Here is a 23,067-nt window from a genome sequence, read left to right on the forward strand (position 1 = left end):
CTTCCCAAGCGCTTAGTACAGTGCTCTGCACACAGTAAGTGCTCAATAAATATGATTGATTGATTGACTGATTTTGTTTTTCCAGAGCATTTCACCATTAGTTATGTCATATTTATTGAGCTCTTACTGTGTGCAAAGCACTATACTAAGCACTTGGGAGAGTACTCTATAACAATAAATAGACACATTCCTGCCCACAACAAGCTCACAGTCTTAAAGGGGAGACAGACATTAATATAAATAAATAGATTAATTAATTACAGACGTCTCATTTTGCCCTGACAAAATCCCTGTGAGGCTGGAAGAGATCAGTTCAGGCGTATATCTGGTTGTGAATAATAATAATAATAATAATAATGGCACTTGTTAAGCGCTTACTATGTGTGAAGCACTGTTCTAATCGCTGGTGGGGGATATACAGGGTTGTCCCACGTGGGGCTCACAGTTTTAATCCCCATTTTACAGATGAGGTAACTGAGGCCCCGAGAAGTTGAGTGACTTGTCCAAAGTCACACAGCTGACAAGTGGCGGAGCTGGGATTAGAACCCAGGACCTCTGGCTCCCAAGCCCGTGCTCTTTCCACTGAGCCACACCGCTTCTCTGACCGCAATAAGAAAAATCCAGAGATAAACCATACAGTAACTGCCGCCATAGGCCAGGTTCTGTAAGCTCCACCCGGAGTTACATCCAGTCACCGTAGGGAAGACAACAGCTCCCACTCAGCCAATCAATTGTATTTTTTGAGCGCTTACTGTGTGCAGAGCACTGTACCGAGTGCTTGGCTGTGTGACTTTGGGCAAGTCACTTAACTTCTCTGTGCCTCAGTTACCTCATCTGTAAAATGGGGGTTGAGACTTTGAGCCCCACGTGGGAGAACCTGATCACCTTGTAACCTCCCCAGCGCTTAGAACAGTGCTTCGCACATAGTAAGCGCTTAATAAATGCCAATAAAAAAAACCAGTATAATACACACATTCCCTGTCCACACAGCACAACAGTATAATAGACACATTCCCTGCCCACAGGAAGATCACAGTTTAGAGGGAGAGACAGATAATTAATATACATAAATTACGCTCCACCGGGCCCCTTTCAGGTCTGTAACATACAGCCAACATCTCTTTTGCTGGCTTCTTCTCCTCTGTCCCCCACCCTCTGACAGTAATAATAATAATGATGGTATTTGTTAAGCGCTTACTATGTGCAAAGCACTGTTCTCTTCTCCTACTTGGAAACCTCATTCATTCCCAGGGAAGGCAGGAGGCCTTTCCAGACTGAGCCCCCTCCTCCCCTTCCCCATCCCCCCTGCCTTACCTCCTTCCCCTCCCCACAGCACCTGTATATATGTTTGTAAGTATTTATTACTCTATTTAATTTGTACATATTTATTCTATTTATTTTATTTTGTTAATATGTTTTGCTCTCTGTCTCCCCCTTCTAGACTGTGAGCCCGCTGTTGGGTAGGGACCGTCTCTAGATGTTGCCAACTTGTACTTCCCAAGCGCTTAGTACAGTGCTCGGCACACAGTAAGCGCTCAATAAATACGATTGAATGCACATCTCCGCTTCGCTCTCCCGGGGCCTATCTGAGGGAGGCACAGCACAAATGGAGAATGAGTGGAAGGTTGGAGAGCTCTTCTCTCCGGCCCTGATTTTGGGCTGCCTTCGGCTGAAGTTGAGCTCCTCTTCCCTCCATCATTGTCCCTTCACATTCATTCAGTCGTTCATTCAGTTGTATTTATTGAGCGCTTAACTGTGTGCAGAGCACTGTACTAAGCGCTTGGGAAGCACAAGTTGGCAACACATAGAGACGGTCCCTACCCAACAGTGGGCTCACAGTCTAGAAGGGGGAGACAGAGAACAAAACATATTAACAAAATAAAATAAAATTCATTGTGCCGTGATTTCTCACCTGCCTTAATTGAGAATTGCAGGTGCTGTGGTGAGGGTTAGGGAGTGGAGGCTTGGTGGAGAATTTTACACAGTCTTTTAGACTGTGAGCCCACTGTTGGGTAGGGACTGTCTCTATGTGTTGCCAATTTGTACTTCCCAAGCGCTTAGTACAGTGCTCTGCACATAGTAAGCGCTCAATAAATACGATTGATTGATTGAGAATTGCAGTCGCCTGCCACAGCTGGAAATGCCACTGGGCTGAAGTGATGCCCGGCCTCCAGGGTGACAGAAGATGACCGGGAGTCTAATCAATAGGGACAAAGGAGCTCAGTCAATCAGTGGTATTTATTAGGTGCTTACCGGGTGCAGAGCGCAGTTCTAGCTGCTTCATTGAGTACAGTGTAAAAGAGTTGGTTGGACACTTTCTCTGCCCACAAAAAGCTTGTAGCCTAGAAGGGGAGATAAATATTAAAAAAATAAATTATGGATATGTACGTAAGTGTTAGGTTCTGAGGGTGGGGTTAATACCAAGTGCCCAAAGGGTGGTAATGATAATAATTATCCTCAGTTTCTTCAACAATGTGTCTGAGCAGCGTGGCTCAGTGGAAAGAGCCCGGGCTTTGGAGTCAGAGGTCATGGGTTCAAATATCAGCTCCGCCACTTGTCAGCTGTGGGACTTCGGGCAAGTCACTTCTCTGTGCCTCAGATACCTCATCTGGAAAATGGGGATTAAATGTGAGCCCCAAGTGGGACAACCTGATCACCTTGTAAGCTCCCCAGCGCTTAGAACAGTGCTTTACACATAGTAAGTGCTTAATAAATGCCATTATTATTATTATTATTTTCTCCACTTAACTCCCAAACAAGAAGTCTTTGATCTTATCTCTTTTTGTCTCTTGTCTCTTTTTTTCTTTCTTAGTATTAACCTCAGTAGTAGTGCAATGAATGTATCACTCAGTTTTTTCTGCAACGCAGGGGTCGCATTCTTGCAAAATTCCGTGTTATGGCTGCTATCATCATCATCATCAATTGTATTTATTGAGCACTTACTATGTGCAGAGCACTGTACTAAGCTCTTGGGAAGTACAAATTGGCAACATATAGAGACAGTCCCTACCCAACAGTGGGCTCACAGTCTAAAAGGGGGAGACAGAGAACAAAACCAAACATACTAACAAAATACCACTGGAAGTTAGTGAAGACTGGGGGAGACTGACCAGTTTTTTTTAGAAAAATGATCTGGGCAATAGGGTGAAGAGTACGGACCGCAGTAGAGAAAGATAGGAGGCAGAGAGGTCAGGGAGGAGTCAGATGCAGTAGTCGAGGTGCGCTAGGATAATCGCTTAAATCAGCGTAGTAGCCCTTGGGATGGAAAGGAAGGGGAGATTTTAGCAGTGTTGGGAACTGGAAGGACTTGGTGACAGATTAAATAAGTAGATTATAGGAGAGAGATGAGTCAAACATACGAGTTTGTGATATAGAGAGGATAGTGGTTCTGTCTATTGATGGGAAAGATGAGAAGGACAAGGTTTGGTTGGGAAGATGAAGAGTTCTTTTTGGGACATGCTTAATTTGAGGTGTCAGCAGTATATCCCAGGTTGAGTTGTCCCAAAGGCAGGAGGAAGTGCGAGACTGCAGAGGCGAGAGATCAGGGCTGGGGGTGTTGATTTGGGAATCAATCTATGTAGAAATGGCGGTTAAAGCCAAGGGAACCTATGAGCTCTCCAAGGGAGTGGGTTTAAATGGAGATCCAAACTGACCCTTGACGGACCCCCACTGTCAGAGGGTGGGAAGCAGAGGGGGAGCCCATGAAAGAGACTGAGAAGGAGTGATCAGAGAGCTAGGAAGAGGACCTAGAGAGGACAGTGTCATTGGAGCAAATGTTGGGTAATGTTTTAAAGAAAAGGCAGGCAGGGGTCCACAGTCTTAAAGTCGGTTGAGAGATTTGGATGGATTGGAGTCTATTGGATTTGGCAAGAAGAAAGTCATTGGTGACCTTAGGGCAGTTTCTGTGGAGCGAAGTTGGCGGAAACCAGATTTGAGGGGATCAAGGAGAAAATTAGGGGAGAGGAAGTGAAGAGAGCGGGTGTAGACAACTTCCTTGTGTTCGGAGAGGAATGGTAGAAGGGAGATGGGACAATTACTGGCCCCCAAGTTCTGGCCACTGGGGTCCCAACTAGGACCCCCCCCCCCCAACATTTTTCTGTCCCCCAACTGCTGAAAAGAGTGGTGGCAGTACACGGCCAGTTCCTGGTTTTAAAAAAATATACTGGGCCAGTGACTAGGATGGAGTGGGGGAGAACAGCTCAGCAGGGCCACAGGTCAGGAACACAGGGATCTAGAAAGTCCCTAGGAGTAGAAGGGAAAAGGGGAAGATGAAGTGGAGCGTGAGTTACAATGTAATTTATCATTATTTGTAAGGGCACGGTCGTCATGTCAGGATTGGTTTTGGAACTTGTAAGTCTTTGGGAAAATGTATCCCATTATACGATGGTTTACCTATACTCACATTTTTGAGGAACATTAATAACCATGGATATATAGTGTGCCTGTACCGTTAGCCCTATTTTGAGATGAAACTCCATATCTACCTTTTCCTCTCCTCTTCTGCAGCATCCCTTGGGTCTGTGTCCTGATCACCTTTTCTGTGGCTTCTTCTTTACTTCTGTCTACCATGAAAGATCCACAATTGATTATTAGAGGGAGACTCTAAGAATGTTAGAAGATTCAAGAAAGAATTAGATTTATAGAAGTTTGATTTAGATTAAGGGGAAAGGGCTGTTAGAAGACCAAGTCCTAACCATGAAGATGGACATCAAGGCGAGCAGCAAAAATAACATCAGAATATAAGAAATGCCTTATCGGGTCACTGGGTCAGATCAGTGGTTAACATTATTATTCTTTTTTTTTTTTTAGAAATCGTCTTCAGTGTTGTGGCTGAGTGTGAGGTTTACAGAGACTCGAAAGGATGAGTGAACTGGAGCAGCTGCGACAAGAAGCAGAACAACTGCGAAACCAAATCAGAGTAAGAACAGAGCGTCTGTGTGTGTGAAAAGAGTTAAATGTTTAATTCTGTTTATCTAGCTCTACTAATTTCTGTGGCTCTGTATAAAATACTGTTGGTTGAAGGTCCTGCTAAATAAATGGGTGTATGAATTGAAATTAGATTTACCAATTTAGAGAGCTAAAACTAACATCCGGTATCCTCTAGTTCAAATTTTGATTATAAACTGATGACGCCAAAGCAATTGTAGACTGTTGACTTGTTCATTTGTTCCTAAAGACCCCAAAGAAAGGAAATTCCACTATGCATTTTCCTTCTATTTAATATTAATTTCTCTTGTTTTCCGTGGAGATGGAGAACAAGTAATCAGCATCTTCCATAAAATAAGCCTGCATAGATGAAGACAAGTCAGGTGTCTCAGCTGGTTATCGGTATGTTTTACGGCACTTAGGTGATGGAGCATGGGATTTCTGGCAGGTGATTTCAGATAAGAGTTTAGCTGAATAACCCTTGAAGCTTTTCCATCTAATCAATCAATCATATTTATTGAGCGCTTACTGTGTGCAGAGCACTGTAATTGTGGTATTTGTTAGGCACTTACTTTGTGCCAGGCACTGTAGTAAGTGCTGGGGAGGATGTAAGCAAATCAGTTTGGACAAGGTCCCAGTCCCCATGGGGCTCCCAGTTTCAATCCCCATTTTACAGATGAGGTAACTGAGGCACAGGGAAGTGACTTGCCCAAGGACACACAGCAGACAAATGGCGGAGCCGTTATTAGAACCCACGACCTGACTCCTAGGCCAGTGGCCTATCGCCTACGCCAAGCTGCTTCTCTAATTCTCCAGATTAACTGACAGAGCCATCATTTTTGGAGAAACAGGATTGTTTCCCTTTTTTAAAAATGGTATTTATTAAGCACTTCCTATTTGCCAGGCACTGTACTAAGAAATCTATATTTAGGGTCCTACTGTATGCTCTGGACCTAGTAGAGATTTAAAATGATTTGCTGATGATCTCACTCCGAACCCTGCCCATGCCCCTGCCAAACCACCTTCCATGTTCAAGAATGCTATTCTAGGCACTTACGGAAGCTACAGAGTTACAGTATTTTCCCTGCTCTCCAGCTGCTTATAATCTAAAGGGGAAGACAGAACACATAGATGATAAACTCATTCATTCATTCAGTTGTATTTATTGAGCGCTTACTGTGTGCAGAGCACTGTACTAAGCCCTTGGGAAGTACAAATCGGCAACAAATGTATGATAAGTAAATGTATAATAAATGTATAATAAGTATAAATATAATAAGGTAAATGTACAGTAAGAGTATGTAAGCATAGATTAAAAACGAATCCAGAAGTATAAAATACATAAATAACAAATATATAAGGTGATGACATATTTATTCTATTTATTTTATTTTGTTAATATGTTCTGTTGTCTCCCCCTTCTAGACTGTGAGCCCGCTGTTGGGTAGGGACCGTCTCTCTATGTTGCCAACTTGTACTACCCAAGCGCTTAGTACAGTGCTCTGCACACAGTAAGCGCTCAATAAATACGATTGGATTGTATGTATTTAGTACTCTATTTTACTTGTACATATTTATTCTATTTATTTTATTTTGTTAATATGTTTTGTTGTCTGTCTCCCCCTTCTAGACTGTGAGCCCGCTGTTGGGTAGGGACCGTCTCTCTATGTTGCCAACTTGTAATAATAATAATAATAATAATGATAGCATTTATTAAGCGCTTACTATGTGCAAAGCACTGTTCTAAGCGCTGGGGAGGTTACAAGGTGATCAGGTTGTCCCGCGGGGGGCTCACAGTCTTAATCCCCATTTTACAGATGAGGTAACTGAGGCACAGAGAAGTGAAGTGACTTGCCCAAAGTCACCAGCTGACAGTTGGCGGAGCTGGGGTTTGAACCCATGACCACTGACTCCAAAGCTCATGCCCTTTCCATTGAGCCACGCTGCTTCTCCACTACCCAAGTGCTTAGTACAGTGCTCTGCATGCAGTAAGCGCTCAATAAATACGATTGAATGAAAGAATGAATGAATGAGTGACATGGGGGTAAGAGAATGGTAGGACTCGGGGGAGGGAAGGGCTGATTAGTCAGTAATATTAATAATAATAATGATGGCATTTGTTAAACACTTACTATGTGTCAAGCACCGTTCTAAGCACTGAGGAGGTTACAAGGTGATCAGGTTGTCCCACGTGGGGCTCACAGTCTTAGTCCCCATTTTACAGATGAGGGAACTGAGGCCCAGAGAAGTGAAGTGACTTGCCCAAAGTCACACAGCTGACAATTGGCAGAGCGGGATTTGAATCAAGGCAGGCCTCCTGAAGTGCGGCTTGTCAGAAGGGCTTTCAGGAATCGTGGTAGAGAGGGAACGTGACTTGCCAGAAGGGGATTGGCAACAGTAATCTGTAAGAGTTAAATGTAAGGGACAGTTAGCGGATTTTCTGGGGAAAAGTAGAAAGTTGAGATGAACTGTAGTAGGAGGAAGAGGTCAGTTTAGTATGAGGGAGCCGGTTAATGGAGAGCCTAATGGTCCAGACGTCAGGGAGGCCAGGAGGAGATTTTTGAGGAAGAAGTGATGTATCCCAATCAACTTTTAATAATAAAATCCAAGCAATTTTATGTAGGATTAACAGGTATGGGGAAAGCAGTAAGAGTAGTGTTGAAATATAACCCAGCCAGGAGGTAATACTGTTTGTACAACTAGGGACTGTGGTTTTAAGGGACATAGTTAAAGGTTGGGTGAATTTGGGAAATATTGAGAAATGACAGGCTTTAAAAGAATGAGAAGGAAGGGGCAAATAAAAGCAAGAAGTCAAAACTAATACCAAGGCGGAGCTTATGAAGGGGCAAAGAAGATGAAGTGCTTGATACAGTGAAACTTTTAGGAAGAGGTAAGGGTTTAGGAGGTAGAGGGAGGAGATCAATTTTAAATACCAGAATCCAAAGCACATTCAGATCACTTTGGAATATTCATCATCAATCGTATTTATTGAGCGCTTACTATGTGCAGAGCACTGTACTAAGCACTTGGGAAGTGCAGATTGGCAACATATAGAGACAGTCCCTACCCAACAGTGGGCTCACAGTCTAAAAGAATATTAAATCACCTGAAGAGCATGGACTGTTTTTGACTTCCTTTATAACTTTCCACAATTCCTATCACGCTCATGACAGAAAATGAGTGCTCAGTAAACAATGAATTCAGAAATTTGAGGTCTTGAAAAAGTCACCTGGTGATAAGTTTTCCCACTTGTTTTTAATTGTGGGAATTGAGTTTATTCATTTAAGACCTCAAGGTTCCCACTCCCGTTGGTGGATAAAAGCTGTTAATTCGTTGATTACTAAGAGCTTGGGAAAGCACCCCAGAAGCAAATCATTTACTTAATAATAATGGTATTTGTTAAGTGCTTACTACGTGACAAGCACTGTTCTAAGTGCTGGGGTAGATACAAGCTCATCAGGTTGGACACATTCCCTGTCCCACCTGGGGCTCACAGTATTCATCCCCATTTTACAGATGTAGAAACTGAGGCACAGAGAAGTGAAATGACTTGCCCAAGGTCACACAGCAGACAAGTGGAGGAGTCAGGATTAGAGCCCAGGTCCTTCTGACTCCCAAGCCTGTGCTCTATCCAGTAGGCCGTGCTGCTTCCAATTCTATTTATAGATCTCCTGCTTTGTGCAAAGGATTGTACTAAGCTCTTGGGAGCGTACAATGGAATTAGAAAGCATAAGGCTTACCTTCAGGGATATTACAGTCTGAAGGAGACAGGGTAAATAATTTACAGATTTAAGAAGAGAAGGAAAAGTTAATGTGGAGCTGAGATAGCATTCAAGTAGTAGGGTAGAAAAAGTGCTATAGATGGTTGTCAATGTCGAAGTGGGTAATTGAAACAGAAGCATTGAGTTGATAATTGGGAGAGGCATGATCTGGGGAGAAGAAAGTTAATCAGGGAAGGCTAGAAGAGATGTGATTTACCACCACTTATCAGCTGTGTGACTTTGGGCAAGTCGCTTCATTTCTCTGGGCCTCAGTTCCCTCATCTGTAAAATGGGGATGAAGTCTGTGAGCCCCATGTGGGACAACCTGATTACCGTGTATCCCCCCAGCGCTTAGAACAGTGCTCGGCACATAGTAAGCGCTTAACAAATGCCATTATTATTATTTCGGGAGGGCTTTGAAGACAAGGAGAGGTGTGGCCTGGCAGATTTGGAGCAGGAAGGAGTTCCAGGTAAGAGGAACAAGGGGTCAGAGATGGACGAGTAAGCACAGGAGTAGGTTAGCTCAAGAAGATTGAAGTGTTTGAGCTGGGTGTCGTGGGAGAAGAGAGCAGATAAATAGGAGGGAAAGAACTCTTAGTGCTTTGAAGCCAGTGGTCTGGAATTTCTGCTTGTTGCCCTCCCCACATCCTCCAAGCTCGCTCTCTTCCTCCCTTCAAGGCCCTATTGAGAGCTCACCTCCCCCAGGAGGCCTTCCCAGACTGAGCCCCTTCCTTCCTCTCCCCCTCGCCCCCCTCTCCATCCCCCCCATCTTACCTCCTTCCCTTCCCCACAGCACCTGTATAGATGTATATATGTTTGTACATATTTATTACTCTATTTATTTTACTTGTACATATCTATTCTATTTATTTTATTTTGTTAGTATGTTTGGTTTTGTTCTCTGTCTCCCCCTTTTAGACTGTGAGCCCGCTGTTGGGTAGGGACTGTCTCTATATGTTGCCAACTTGTACTTCCCAAGTGCTTAGTACAATGCTCTGCACACAGTAGGCACTCAATAAATATGATTGATTGATTGAGAAGAATCATCGTCACTGAAGATTTTTGAGGAGCGAGGAGATGTGAGCAAAATTACATTTTAGAAAAATGATCCAGGCAGAGGGGTGAAGTATAGAGTGGAGAAGGGAAAGTCTCAGTCCCTGCCCTCCAGTACCTTAGTGTGCTGTTAAAAGACAGTCAGGCAGAAGCTTCTGGGTCTTGATAACTCTGCTCTTTAGTTACTTAGGGTATTTATTCAGTGCTTACTCTATTCCAAGCACAAGAGTCAGATACTACTACTACTACTAGTACTACTACTACTACTACTACTAATAATAATAATAATTATGATGGTATTTAAGTGCTTTCTATGTACCAAGCACTGTTCTAAGCGCCGGGGTAGATACAAGGTAATCACATTGTCCCCTGTGGGGCTCCCAGTCTTAATCCCCATTTTCCAGATGAGGTAACAGAGGCACAGAGAAGTTAAGTGACTTGCCCAAAAAGTCACACAGCTGACAAGCGGCAGAGCCGGGATTAGAACCCACGATCAGATGCAGTCCCTTTCTCAGCTGGAACTCGCAAGTCTAAGAGGAAGGGAGAGCAGGTAGTCTAGCTCCAGGTTTACAGAGCGGCGGACCGAAACAGGATGGACAAGTTACTTTCCGGACGTTGCACAGCAGGCCAGTGGCAGAGCTGGGGTTAGGACTCAGAGCTCCTAACTCCCAGCCCAATGCTCTTTCCTTTGTCATGCTGCCTATTATTCCCATTTTGCAAGGGAAAAACCTGAAAGGGATGCAATTGGTGAATCAGTTTGAACTTAATAAGTGCTCAAATACCATTGATTAATTGGTTTTGCCGAGTAGCACGAGGCGTGAATAAATATCCACATTTTTCTGCCTCAGCTGGTCTCAAAAACAGACTTTTTTTTTCTAATGAAACTCATCTCTGAAGGTTTCTCATTTCTTCCTCCCTCTTCCCTCCAGTCCGGTGGGATAATTTGTTTATTATCATCATCATCATCAATCGTATTTATTGAGCGCTTACTGTGTGCGGAGCACTGTACTAAGCGCTTGGGAAGTACAAATTGGCAACATATAGAGACAGTCCCTACCCAACAGTGGGCTCACAGTCTAAAAGGGGGAGACAGAGAACAAAACCAAACATACTAACAAAATAAAATAAATAGTTTATCCCAGCATACTTTGGTATATGATTAATGTAATTTCAAAAGGACTCAATTCTTTTAATAGTAATTTTAAAGTTCCTCTGTAAATTAAAGCATGCTTAGTTACATTGGATTTTGTGAAGATTAAAAAATGGCCAATATGAATGTAAATTAATATCTGGGTTCTTTTTTATAGGATGCCAGGAAAGCGTGTAGTGACACAACACTTGCTCAGGTAAAATATTTCTTAATACAAAACAGTAATCTGTATCAATCTAGAGTCAAGGGCAGATGAAATCCTTTCCCCCAGTAATTCTTCATTTTTGAATAGTTATGTTAAAGTGCCTTGGCATTTCTGGGAAAGATGTTAAAAAAAATATTTAGCTATATAGAATTGCAATGTAGTTTTCATGTGTTTTTTAAGGGATACTCCAAATGTGTGTGGTACTTCTTGAGGGGAAGAAAGCTGTGTATTGTGGTTGGAATGGTTCTAATTATTGTATTAATTCTGTACTTGGAAGGAATTTTAAAAATCACGCAAGTGAAGCGAACACTTCCTCCTCAGCTGTTTGCTCTTAATCCACTTTAATAGAATTCTTCTGCTCTACACTATACAGATCTGCTCTAACATGTCATATTTTAGATATAAAATGATGGCAGAATTAAAGAGGAGTCTTCCCATGAGTCTCTTGACATAATACCGTTCAATAGTAGATTTGATATAAAATGAAATGCTTATGTGTACGCATATAGGATTGGATAAGGTAAAATGCTGCTGCGCCATTCAAGTGCTTCCTTAGCCTTACTATACTGTGCTTTGTTTTTCTTTGCATTTTTGCAGGTGTGCATGCACTGTTAGAGTAAAATAAAACGGGCAAGGGTGTTTAGCATTCTTCTAGTAGTAATGAACACAATACGGTAGCTTGAAATGAAAATTGATGGTCATGGTGGTATCTTCAAACCTTCTACCCCTCAACCTATTTATTATCATTAAATCAGTGATTTCTAGAATGCATAGCTCTTCGTAACATGAGGTTCTTCACATAATATAACCACAGTATTGTAGCAGAACTGAGGTATTTAACAAAATGGCTTTTGTGTGGAGAGCAACCAAATCCTGGATGATCCGGTGTTATCTAATCAATCACTCTTAAACACTTGAGAAAGTAAAGTGAGATAATAGTCTTGATTCCTGCCCTCAAAGAATTTACAGCCCACCAAGATACTTTTTGCCCACCTCTACTGCAGGTTATTCTTCATTAACATTATGGACATATTGGTCAGTATTAAAAGTATACAGCAGGGTGAGCAAAATATGGCCTGTATGTCATACCTTAGTCACCAATTGACTTGTTGAAGTGGCTGCCCTTCAGTTTGCCTTGGCTCCAATTTGCTTCCAAGTCTGTTCCGGCTGTTGTTATCTTTCCCTGCCCACGGTATATCTCGGGGCTCATGTCAAAGAGAAATTCCGTACTGTCAGCCTTAAAGCACTCAATCAGCTCTCCCCCTCCTACCTTACCTTGCTGATTTTCTACTACATCCCAGCCTGCACACTTTGCTCCTCTAATGCCAATCTACTCTCTGAACCTCGATCTCGTCTAACTCAGTGCCGAGCCCTTGTCCACAGCCTCCCTCTGGCCTGGAATTCCCTCCCCGTTCGTGTCTGACAGACCATCCACTCTCCCCACCCCCAAAGCTTTACTAAAAATCCCATCTCCTCCAACAGGCCTTCCCTGACTTAGCCCTCATTTCCACTACTCCCTATGCGGAAGCAGCGTGGCTCAGTGGGAAGAGCACGGGCTTGGGAGCCGGGGGTCATGGGTTCCAATTCCGCCTCCGCCACTTGTCAGCCGTGTGACTTTGGGCAAGTAACGTAACTTCTCTGGGCCTCGTTTCCCTCATCTGTAAAATGGGGATTAATCAATCAATCAATCGTATTTGTTGAGCGCTTACTGTGTGCAGAGCACTGTACTAAGCGCTTGGGAAGTCCAAGTTGGCAACATATAGAGACAGTCCCTACCCAACAGTGGGCTCACAGTCTAGAAGGGGGATACAGAGAACAAAACCAAACATATTAACAAAATAAAATAAATAGAATAGATATGTACAAGCAAAATAAATAAATAGAGCAATAAATATGTGCAAACATATATGCATATATACAGGATTAAGACTGTGAGCCCCTCGTGAGACAACCTGATTACCATGTATCCCCCCCCAGCGCTTAGAACAGTGCTTGGCACATAGTAAGCGCTTAACAAATGCCGTCATTATTATTATAATTATTTAAGCACAGTCCCCACTCTCAGCCCCAATTTACACACACCTCCATCACTTATCTTAATGTCTGTCTCCCCCTCTAGACCGTAAGCTCCCTCTGGGCAGGGATTGTGTCCACCAACTCTTCTGTGGTACTCTCCCAAGCATTCAATATAATGCTGTGCACACGGTAAGAGCTCAGTAGATACCATTTATCGATTGATATCTGCAACAGCCTTGGAGCCGAGTAGGGAGGAAATGCAGCCAGGTCTGTCCCTCAAAACACCTCTCCCACCAAACTGAGCTCTTTTATCCATATGGCCAAGACGAGCCTGGGTGGGCCCACCTCACCCTTTGAAATCGTCACCAATCCCCTGCCGCCAGCAGTCACTCTCCATCCTTCTCAGAAGGACTCCTGGATCCCTCAGCTGGAGTAGATTAAAGTGTGAGCCCGCCGGTCAGTAACGTGGGTCCATCTGTATAGATCGTGTAGAATAACGTGTGTCTTTCTTGTAATAGATCACAGCAAGTCTGGACTCCGTTGGCCGAATCCAAATGCGCACGAGACGTACGCTGAGGGGTCACTTAGCTAAAATTTATGCCATGCACTGGGGATATGATTCAAGGTTGGTACTTACCTGTAACGGAGAGCCCCTCTTCTGAGTTAAGTTAAAAATGCATTCAAGGACTGGAGGGAAAACCTCTACATGGCGAGGTTTCCCCTTCCCTGACATTGACACGTAGTTGCAATGATAAACACCTCTCTTAGCCAGATATGAGGAAATAAATGGTTAGCCAACTCTTAGAAAATGCACTTTATTAGGGAATTTGGGGCGATTTGGTTGACCCTTTCGCATTTTTCAGAGGATACATTACATTAACCATGAGTAGATTGTTTTGGATATTCTAGAATTCCTATTTCTAGAATTCCTATTTCCAGATCATTCCTAATACCCGCAAGTTTGATTAGAGGTTGAGTAGAGAGAGACCCTTATCCCTTCAGCTCCCCAGATCTAACTATATTTGCATCTTTCAATAATAGTAATTATGGTATTCGTTAAATGCTTATGTGTGTCAATCTCTGTTTCAAGCTCTGGGAAAAGCTTTGCCTCTTTCCAGGTTTGTATCTTAATCAGGTTGGACAGAGTCTCACAATCTGAGGTAGGAGGGAGAACAGGTAGTAAGTCCCCATTTTACAGTTTAGGAAACCGAGACACAGATAAGGTAAGTGATTTGCCCAAGGTCACACAGGAGGGAAGTGGCAGAACTGGCATTCGAACCCAGGTCCTCTGACTCCCAAGTCTGTGCCCGTTTCACTAGGCCACGCTGCCTCATGAAGGGACACTTGGCTTGATGACCTGCCACACTGGTGAATATCTTATTTGGTAAATAACTTCAGGGGATTGCTAACCATCTTTTGGTCTTGGCACAGTCACTTATTGTCACACAAGATATACAAAGGGTGTTTTATAATTTTTTGGAAAACCTGAAAGGATTTAAACTGAAACAATCTCTAGCCATTGCTACCAAAGACATCTTTTTCAAACTAGAGTTCAAACCCATTTTCATTATCTCTGGCTGTGTGGGATTTTTTTTTTTTTTTTAGTTTTAAGTCTCCCAGTTGCATACCACGCTGAAGCAGCATGGCCTAAATGGAAAGAATATGGGACTGGCATTCAGGAGACCCTGGGTTCTAGTCCTAGCTCTGCCACACGCCTGCAGAATGACCACGCTCAAACACCCAACTTCTCTGTTCCTCCATTTCCTTATCTGTAAAATAGGTATAAAATATCTGTTCTCCCTCTTGCTTAGATTGAGAGTCCCTTGTGGGATAGCGACTGAGTCTAATATGGTCATTTTGTGTCTGCCCCAGCTGTGAGCGCACTATTTATCCCACAATAAGGTCCTAATATGTGCTGGCAGTAGCATTATTATTATATCAGTGCATCAAGGATATTAGTTGGTAAACACGAACTCCTTCACGTATGAGGTGGTTTTTACCATTCAGCATTCTGTGATTCTCTCAGGAAGACCCCAGGCTGGCGTGCTTCAGCCGGGACCCCACCTACCAGTGCCTTCCACTATTTGACGGGGGCATTTCAGATGTTCTTTAAGCCAAGAAAAATAATCATGGACTATTCCAGAGGAGATTGTCCTGGCCGCTCAGGTGTACCATGACTCACAGCATCATTAATTCAGCCATCCTAAGGCCAGAAAACTGTTATGCTACTTAAACTGGGAGCCTCACGTGGGACCTGATTGTCTTGTTTATACCCCAGAGCTTAGTACAGTGCTTGGCACAGAAGTGCCCCCCAAATACCCCAGTTATTATTGCTATTATTTAAAATGTCCAGTTGAACAGAAGACTGATTGGAACCGAAACCAGTGCCGCTAATTGTGTTTTAATGGTATGAATTGAAATGCAGTCCATTTCAAATTTAGGGCAAGATCAAAAAGCTTTTTTTGCTGAGGGGCAACAAAACGTGTCTTTCAACTGATCATTGCTAATATATGATGTGCAATTATTTCAAATGCTGTTTTGATGCAGTATTGATTTTGTTGTGTTTTGGTGACCTGCAGGCTACTCGTCAGTGCTTCTCAAGATGGAAAACTCATTATTTGGGATAGTTATACCACAAATAAGGTAAGGCTGCATATCCATCCTTATCAGTGATCTTTTATTAAGGGTCCTCGGATCTCGTTTGTTACCCATCATTTGTTGTTTGCATCTTTTTCTTCTGCAAACGTAGCGTCGTTTTACTTGTTAGATCGGAGTCAGATATGGTGTCAGTCTGCAAAATTTGAGTCTTAGGTTTTTGTGTTTGGGTTTTTTTTTTCATTCTCCTTTCAGCTGTAACACAGTTCAACCACAGTGCTCAAGGTAACGGCTAAAATTCGAATTGGGAAAGTCTTTGCATGGGCCATTTTACATAAAAGGAGATTGACTTTTGAATTCCTTTCTCCTAATCTACTGAGACCCTAGATTTTTCTTTTGGTTTGAAGGTTCTTTTTTTTTTTTTCGTTTTCAGAAGCATTTCCACCCATTGTTTTAAAAAGTGTACTTTAAAAATAAAAATAAAAGCTTTAGATACTCTGAAATGACTTAGACTGAACTCTCTGATGCTTTGATTTTTGAGGATGGTGTTTCCTTTTAAATAACCATCCATTATGATTCCTTTTCAAAGTCACTTGACTCTGAGTAGTAGTAGTAATAGTATTTGCTAATCGCCTGTTGTGTGTAGAGCACTGGATTAAGCGCTGGGAAAGAAAGAATCTGGGAAAGAATCTGGGAAAGAAGGAATCCGCAGGTGAGAGTTAGTCACGGTCCCTGTCTGTCCAGGAGCCCTCAATCTAACAGTGTTCACCTAGAAAGTACTGTTTGTTTCTTAGCCAAGAGGTCACCCGTTAACAGATTTTCACAGATCAATCAGTCGATCGGTCGTATTTCTTGAGCGCTTACTGTGTGCAGAGTACTGTACTGAACACTTCGGAGAGTACCGTACAACAGAGTTGGTAGACACTGTTCCTTGCCCACAACGAGCTGCCAATTTTTGACTCATTCTGTGTCTTTATCCGTAGCTTGTCTTCTAGAAACCGTCAGGGTAATTCCTTTTAAGGGAAATAGAGGATTTTAGAAAATTACTACAATCCAACGTAATTTTTGATGAGGATTTGAAACCGTTGTTCTACACTTTGCAAAAGGAACTCATGCTACGTATTTAACTATTCACTGGGAGGATACAGCATTCCAAAAAAAGAATCTCGTCTGAGACCACATTTTGCTGAGAAATGAAAAGACATAGGTGAACTTCAGGGCTGGTGTTGGTAGTAATTATTGGACACTAACAGCAGTGGAATGTTGCTTCTTACTGGTTTGTGGAGCTCAGAAAAAATGTGATAGCCTGTTCGATTTCTTCGTAGACCAGTTAACACTTTTTTAATCAGATTTTCTTTCTGCTGCATTCCTGTTCTGATGTATTTTTGGAATTTGAATTGTGGTATTGATCTCAAACAGTTGCTCTTTTCAAACACTGTAGCACGGAGCTCCTGCAGAAGCACATAATCCTGCTTTGGAAAGTCCTTGGTTTTTGTTGTTGGGTGTTTTTGTTTTTTAAAAAATAATTACATTAGTAACTACTTACCCATCAACTGAACCGTATGTTGCAAGCCCTGGACGTTGTCTGAGCTAGGCTTGAGCCTTCTTGCTTTCTGTGCCTAGTGTTGAGGAATATTTGGTTAAGAGAGGGCAAAAATAAGGTTCCTTTGGATAGTAAGTTTGATCATGTAAACTTCCCCATTTCAAAGCCCTACTGAAAGTTCACCTCCTCCAGGAGGCCCTCCCAGGCTAAGCCCCCCTTTTCCTCTGCTCTTCCTCCTCTCCCCATCACCCCGACTCCCTCCCTCTATTCTACCCCCGTCCCCACCCCACAGCACTTGTGTACTTATGTACATATTATTCTATTTATTTTATTAATGATGTGTATATATCTTCTATTCATTTATATTGATGCTATTGATACCTGTTTACTTGTTTTAATGTCTGTCTCCCCTCTTCTAGACTGTGACCCTGTTTTTGGGTAGGGATTGTTTCTATTTGTTGCTGAATTATACTTTCCAAGCGCTCTGCATATAGTAAGCTCTTGATAAATGCGATTGAATGAATGATTGAGTTTGAAGAAAGCATTTCTCTCACTCAGTCTATTCACTGTCCAACCAAACCGCAGTCTTTGTTTTCCTAGTTACCAGGTTGCATTTAGTGTTAATAATAATAATGGCATTTATTAAGTGCTTACTGTGTGCAAAGCACTGTTCTAAGCACTGGGGGGGATACAAGGCGATCAGGTTGTCCCACATGGGGCTCACAGTCTTAATCCCCATTTTCCAGATGAGGTAACTGAGGCCCAGAGAAGTGAAGCGACTTGCCCAAGGTCACACAGCAGACAAGTAGCAGAGCCTGGATTAGAACCCATGACCTCTGACTGCCAAGCCCGTGCTCTTTCCACTAGGCCACGTGTGTTAATTTTTGATAGCATGTGCAAGGGTGGAGGAAATCGGTACTTGAGTGTGTACTCTTGGGCTGAGTTAGGGGATTAACTAACGTTTTACTTTTTAAAAAGTAAAAGTCTATCCCCATCTTACCTCCTTCCCTTCCCCACAGCACCTGTATATATGTATATATGTTTGTACATATTTATTACTCTATTTTATTTGTACATATCTATTCTATTTATTTTATTTTGTTAGTATGTTTGGTTTTGTTCTCTGTCTCCCCCTTTTAGACTGTGAGCCCACTGTTGGGTAGGGACTGTCTCTATATGTTGCCAATTTGTACTTCCCAAGCGCTTAGGACAGTGCTCTGCACACAGTAAGCGCTCAATAAATACGATTGATGATGATGATGATAAGGTTGAATGGAGAGCAAGTCTATGTAAATGACAGAAACAAATGAATCAACAGCAAACACTCTTGGTTCTATCATAACAAGTGTTTTCACTATATTTTTGCCTAAGGCATTGGCAGGAAATTAGACATCGTTCTTCCAGTTCTTTCAGTAATAATAAATGCCATCATTATTATTATTATTCAGTAACGCGATCCTGTCTTGGACGCAGCCCCTCACGGTGTTGTGCACGTGCGCAAGTCTGTAGAGTTCGTCTCCACGAATATTGCAGCGTGTTACACCTCAACGCAGGGTTTTTGCAAGAACCCAGCTCCTGCATTAGTTATAGGAGTTACATGCGTGTCGCGGGAGCTGGTGGGATAACACGCGTGGGAAGGAGGTGAACACCTTGGCACGGGTGCCCATTTTGGACAACCTCGGAAGCGGGGAGAGGGATGTGGTTTGGCACCACTTAAGTGGGGGGGAAATTCTAGGCAGAGAAAAGGGGTTAGAGGCGGGAGAATGGAGAGCGAGACACAGATTTTCTTGGGAGGAATGAAAAGTGTGAGCTAGGGTATAGTGAAAGAAGGGAGCAGTTGGAAAGAGGAGATCGGCTGATGGGAAGTGATGAAGTTGATGGTTTTATACATACGTGAATGATGGGTTGATAGTGCGTGCTTGGGAAGTACAAGTTGGCAACATATAGAGACGGTCCCCACCCAACAACGGGCTCACAGTCTAGAAGGGGAATAATAATGGCATTTTTTAAGCGCTTACTATGTGCAAAGCACTGTTCTAAGCGCTAGGGAGGTTACAGAGTGATCAGGTTGTCTCACGGGGGGGCTCACAGTCTTAATCCCCGTTTTACAGATGAGGTAACTGAGGCCCAGAGAAGCGAAGTGACTTGCCCAAAATCACACAGCTGACAATTGGCGGGGCTGGGATTTGAACCCATGACCTCTGACTCCAAAGCCCGGGCTCTTTCCACTGAGCCCCCTCGTCCCCCTCTCCATCCCCCCATCTTACCTCCTTCCCTTCTCCACAGCACCTGTATATATGTATATATGTTTGTACATATTTATTACTCTATTTATTTATTTATTTTACTTGTACATATCTATTCTGTTTATTTTATTTTGTTAGTATGTTTGGTTTTGTTCTCTGTCTCCCCCTTTTAGACTGTGAGCCCACTGTTGGGTAGGGACTGTCTCTAAATGTTGCCAACTTGTACTTCCCAAGCGCTTAGTACAGTGCTCTGCACACAGTAAGCGCTCAATAAATGCGATTGATTGATTGATTGATCCCTCTGAGCAGGAATAAGCTCTGATTAGTATTTTGGAAAGTTGATCATGTGCAGCTGTTTGTTCAGTAGGGGGAAGAGAGGGGGCAGGAGGGTCCGGTACGAAGACTATTGCAGCCATCCAACTGGGAGGTGATCATCATCATCATCAATCGTATTTATTGAGCGCTTACTATGTGCAGAGCACTGGACTAAGCGCTTGGGAAGTACAAATTGGCAACATATAGAGACAGTCCCCACCCAACAGTGGGCTCACCGTCTAAAAGGGGGAGACAGAGAACAAAACCAAACATACTATCCTCCTGCAGTCTACTCTCCAGCAGCATGGCTCAGTGGAAGGAGCCCAGGCTTTGGAGTCAGAGGTCATGGATTCAAATCCCGGCTCTGCCACTTGTCAGCTGGGTGACTTTGGGCAAGTCACTTAGCAGCGTGGCTCAGTGGAAAGAGCCCGGGCTTTGGAGTCAGAGGTCGTGGGTTCAAATCCCAGCTCCGCCAGTTGTCAGCTCTGTGACTTTGGGCAAGTCACGTCACTTCTCTGGGCCTCAGTTACCTCATCTGCAAAATGGGGATGAAGACTGTGAGCCCCCTGTGGGACAACCTGATTGCCTTGTAGCCTCCCCAGCGCCTTAGAACGGTGCTTTAAGGTTTCATAAGTTGTTTTTGTAGGAAATAGTGATCAACTGAGGCATATTTCCCCCCCACTTTGCAGCTGGCTGTAAGGGAGACTCAGGAAAGGGGTTATTTATCCCACATGACCCTGAAGGTAATTATCAGAGCAGGTAATTGTCTGCCTGGGTCTTCTGGGTCCTCAGAGATGGGGGATTATGCGGGGAGACAAGATCCTGCTCCCCTGCTTTCCACTCCCCATTGTGTACTGGGGACCCTCACCTCTAGATATGTATATATGTTTGTACGTATTTATTAACTCTATTCATTTATTTATTTTACTTGTACCTATCTATTCTATTTATTTTATTTTGTTGGTATGTTTGGTTTTGTTCTCTGTCTCCCCCTTCTAGACTGTGAGCCCGCTGTTGGGTAGGGACAGTCTCTATAGGTTGCCAGCTTGTACTTCCCAAGCGCTCTGCACACAGTAAGCGCTCAATAAATACGATTGATGATGATGATGATGATGCTGCTTTGCATGTAGTAAGCGCTTAATAAATGCCATTATTATTTATTATTATTATTATTCTCTGTGCCTCAGTTCCCTCATCTGTAAAATGGGGATGAAGACTGTGAGCGCCCCCATGGGACAACCTGGTCACCTTGTAACCTCCCCAGTGCGTAGAACAGTGCTTTGCACATAGTGAGCGCTTAACAAATGCCATCATCATCATAGGCATATATATTATGCATCTGTTTACATACAGAATATAGTTATCCTTTGCATTTGAAGAAGACCCCGTTGATGGTGAAATTCACCTATGAGTGTCTGTGGAGCTTCAAAGGCTAGGGATCCACAGCCCTAGTCACACTGGGCACTCATGAGATGCAGCGTGGCTCAGTGGAAAGAGCCCGGGCTTGCGAGTCAGAGGTTGTGGGTTCTAATCCTGGCTCCGCCACTCGTCAGCTGTGTGACTTTGGGCAAGTTACTTCACTTCTCTGGGCTTCAGTTACCTCATCTATAAAATGGGCATGAAGACTGTTAGCCCCTTGTGGGACAACCTGCTTACCTTGTACCTCCCCCCAGCACTTAGAATAGTGCTTGGCACATAGTAAGCGCTTAAAAAATGCCATTATTATTATTATTATTATTATTGTTATTATTAAAAAGCGGTCCCATGTTGTATTATTGTACTGAATGTTTGCAGTACCTGCTACTGTCTTCTCTTTTGCCTCCTTTTCTGTCTTTCCATGTGAAGCTTTTGCTTAAGGAGATGTTTCTTGATAGCAGTGAGCCATGGAGGTCTAGTTTCAGCAATTGACTCCCTGTTTTCAGCGGGGATGCAGCATCGTTCAAGACTTTGTTGTACCATGTCCTTGAAATGTCTTCTCTGCCTTCCTTGCTTCTGCTAAGGAGACAGAATGGTGATGTTGAAAATGATGGGAAAATTGAGGAGTTTAGAAGGGAAGGGGAGGATTCAGTTCGGGCTGTATTAATATTTATGGTGCCAGCAATTCATCCAGATGAAAATGTCCCGTTGGTGGGGCAGGAGGAAATTATTTGAGCTTGTAGAACAGGAGAGACGTTTGCTGTAGAAATACAGGTTGGGGAGTCATCTGATTTGAGGTGATGGTTGAAACTTGAGGAGTTTAGAAGGGAAGAGGAGGATTCAGTTTGGGCTGTATTAATATTTATGGTGCCAGCAATTCATCCAGATGAAAATGTCCCGTTGGTGGGGCAGGAGGAAATTATTTGAGCTTGTAGAACAGGAGAGACGTTTGCTCTAGGGATACAGGTTGGGGAGTCATCTGATTTGAGGTGTTGGTTGAAACTTGAGGAGTTTAGAAGGGAAGAGGAGGGTTCAGTTTGGGCTGTATTAATATTTATGGTGCCAGCAAATCATCCAGATGAAAATGTCCCGTTGGTGGGGCAAGAGGAAATTATTTGAGCTTGTAGAACAGGAGAGAAGTTTGCTGTAGAAATACAGGTTGGGGAGTCATCTGATTTGAGGTGGTGGTTGAAACTATCGGCAGATGAGCTTTCTGCCAAACTGAGTTGGAAGTGAGAAGGGTAGGGGCCCCAGACCTGAGCCCAGCAGGTTACTCACCGTTAAAGGTGAAGAGAAAAGGAAAAGCCAGCAAAAGAAACTGAGGCTTTGCATTGAAGCAGGATGAAAATCCGAAGAGTGCAGTCCCTGTGAAGTTAAGGCCAAGAAGCAGCATGGCCTAGCGGACGGAGCATGGGCCTGGGCATCAGAAGGAGCTGGGTTTGATGATGGTGATGATGATGGCATTTATTAAGCGCTTACTATGTGCGAAGCACTGTTCTAAGCACTGGGGAGGTTACAATGTGATCAGGTTGTCCCATGGGGGGCTCACAGTCTTCATCCCCATTTTCCAGATGAGGGAACTGAAGCCCAGAGAAGTGAAGTGACTTGCCCAAAGTCACACAGCTGACAGTTGGCGGGGCCGGAATTTGAACCCATGACCCCTGACTCCAAAGCCTGTGCTCTTTCCACTGAGCCACGCTGCTTCTGTTTGATCCCGGCTGCACCACGTGTCCGCTGCGTGACCTTGGGCAAGTCACTTAACTTCTCTGGGCCTCAGTTCCCTCATTTGTAAAATGGGGATTAAGCCTGTGAGCCCCCCGCGCGACAACCTGATCACCTTG

At 43.4% G+C, this 23,067-nt stretch overlaps 1 protein-coding gene across 2 annotated transcripts in view; it reads left to right on the forward strand.

The window, feature by feature from the left end:
• The window catches only part of GNB4 (G protein subunit beta 4), a 120,206-nt gene that overhangs the window by 72,129 nt on the left and 25,010 nt on the right, over positions 1-23,067 (forward strand). For both annotated transcript variants that reach the window (XM_038751032.1, XM_038751024.1), the window contains exons 2-5: positions 4,810-4,918; positions 11,048-11,086; positions 13,630-13,736; positions 15,691-15,754. In XM_038751032.1, coding sequence (XP_038606960.1) covers positions 4,862-4,918; positions 11,048-11,086; positions 13,630-13,736; positions 15,691-15,754 — 267 coding nt within the window. In that variant the 5' untranslated portion in view covers positions 4,810-4,861. The remainder of the gene's footprint in view (positions 1-4,809; positions 4,919-11,047; positions 11,087-13,629; positions 13,737-15,690; positions 15,755-23,067) is intronic.

This window comes from Tachyglossus aculeatus, chromosome 1 (assembly GCF_015852505.1).
Source record: "Tachyglossus aculeatus isolate mTacAcu1 chromosome 1, mTacAcu1.pri, whole genome shotgun sequence".
In the NCBI taxonomy this organism is placed as follows: domain Eukaryota; kingdom Metazoa; phylum Chordata; class Mammalia; order Monotremata; family Tachyglossidae; genus Tachyglossus; species Tachyglossus aculeatus.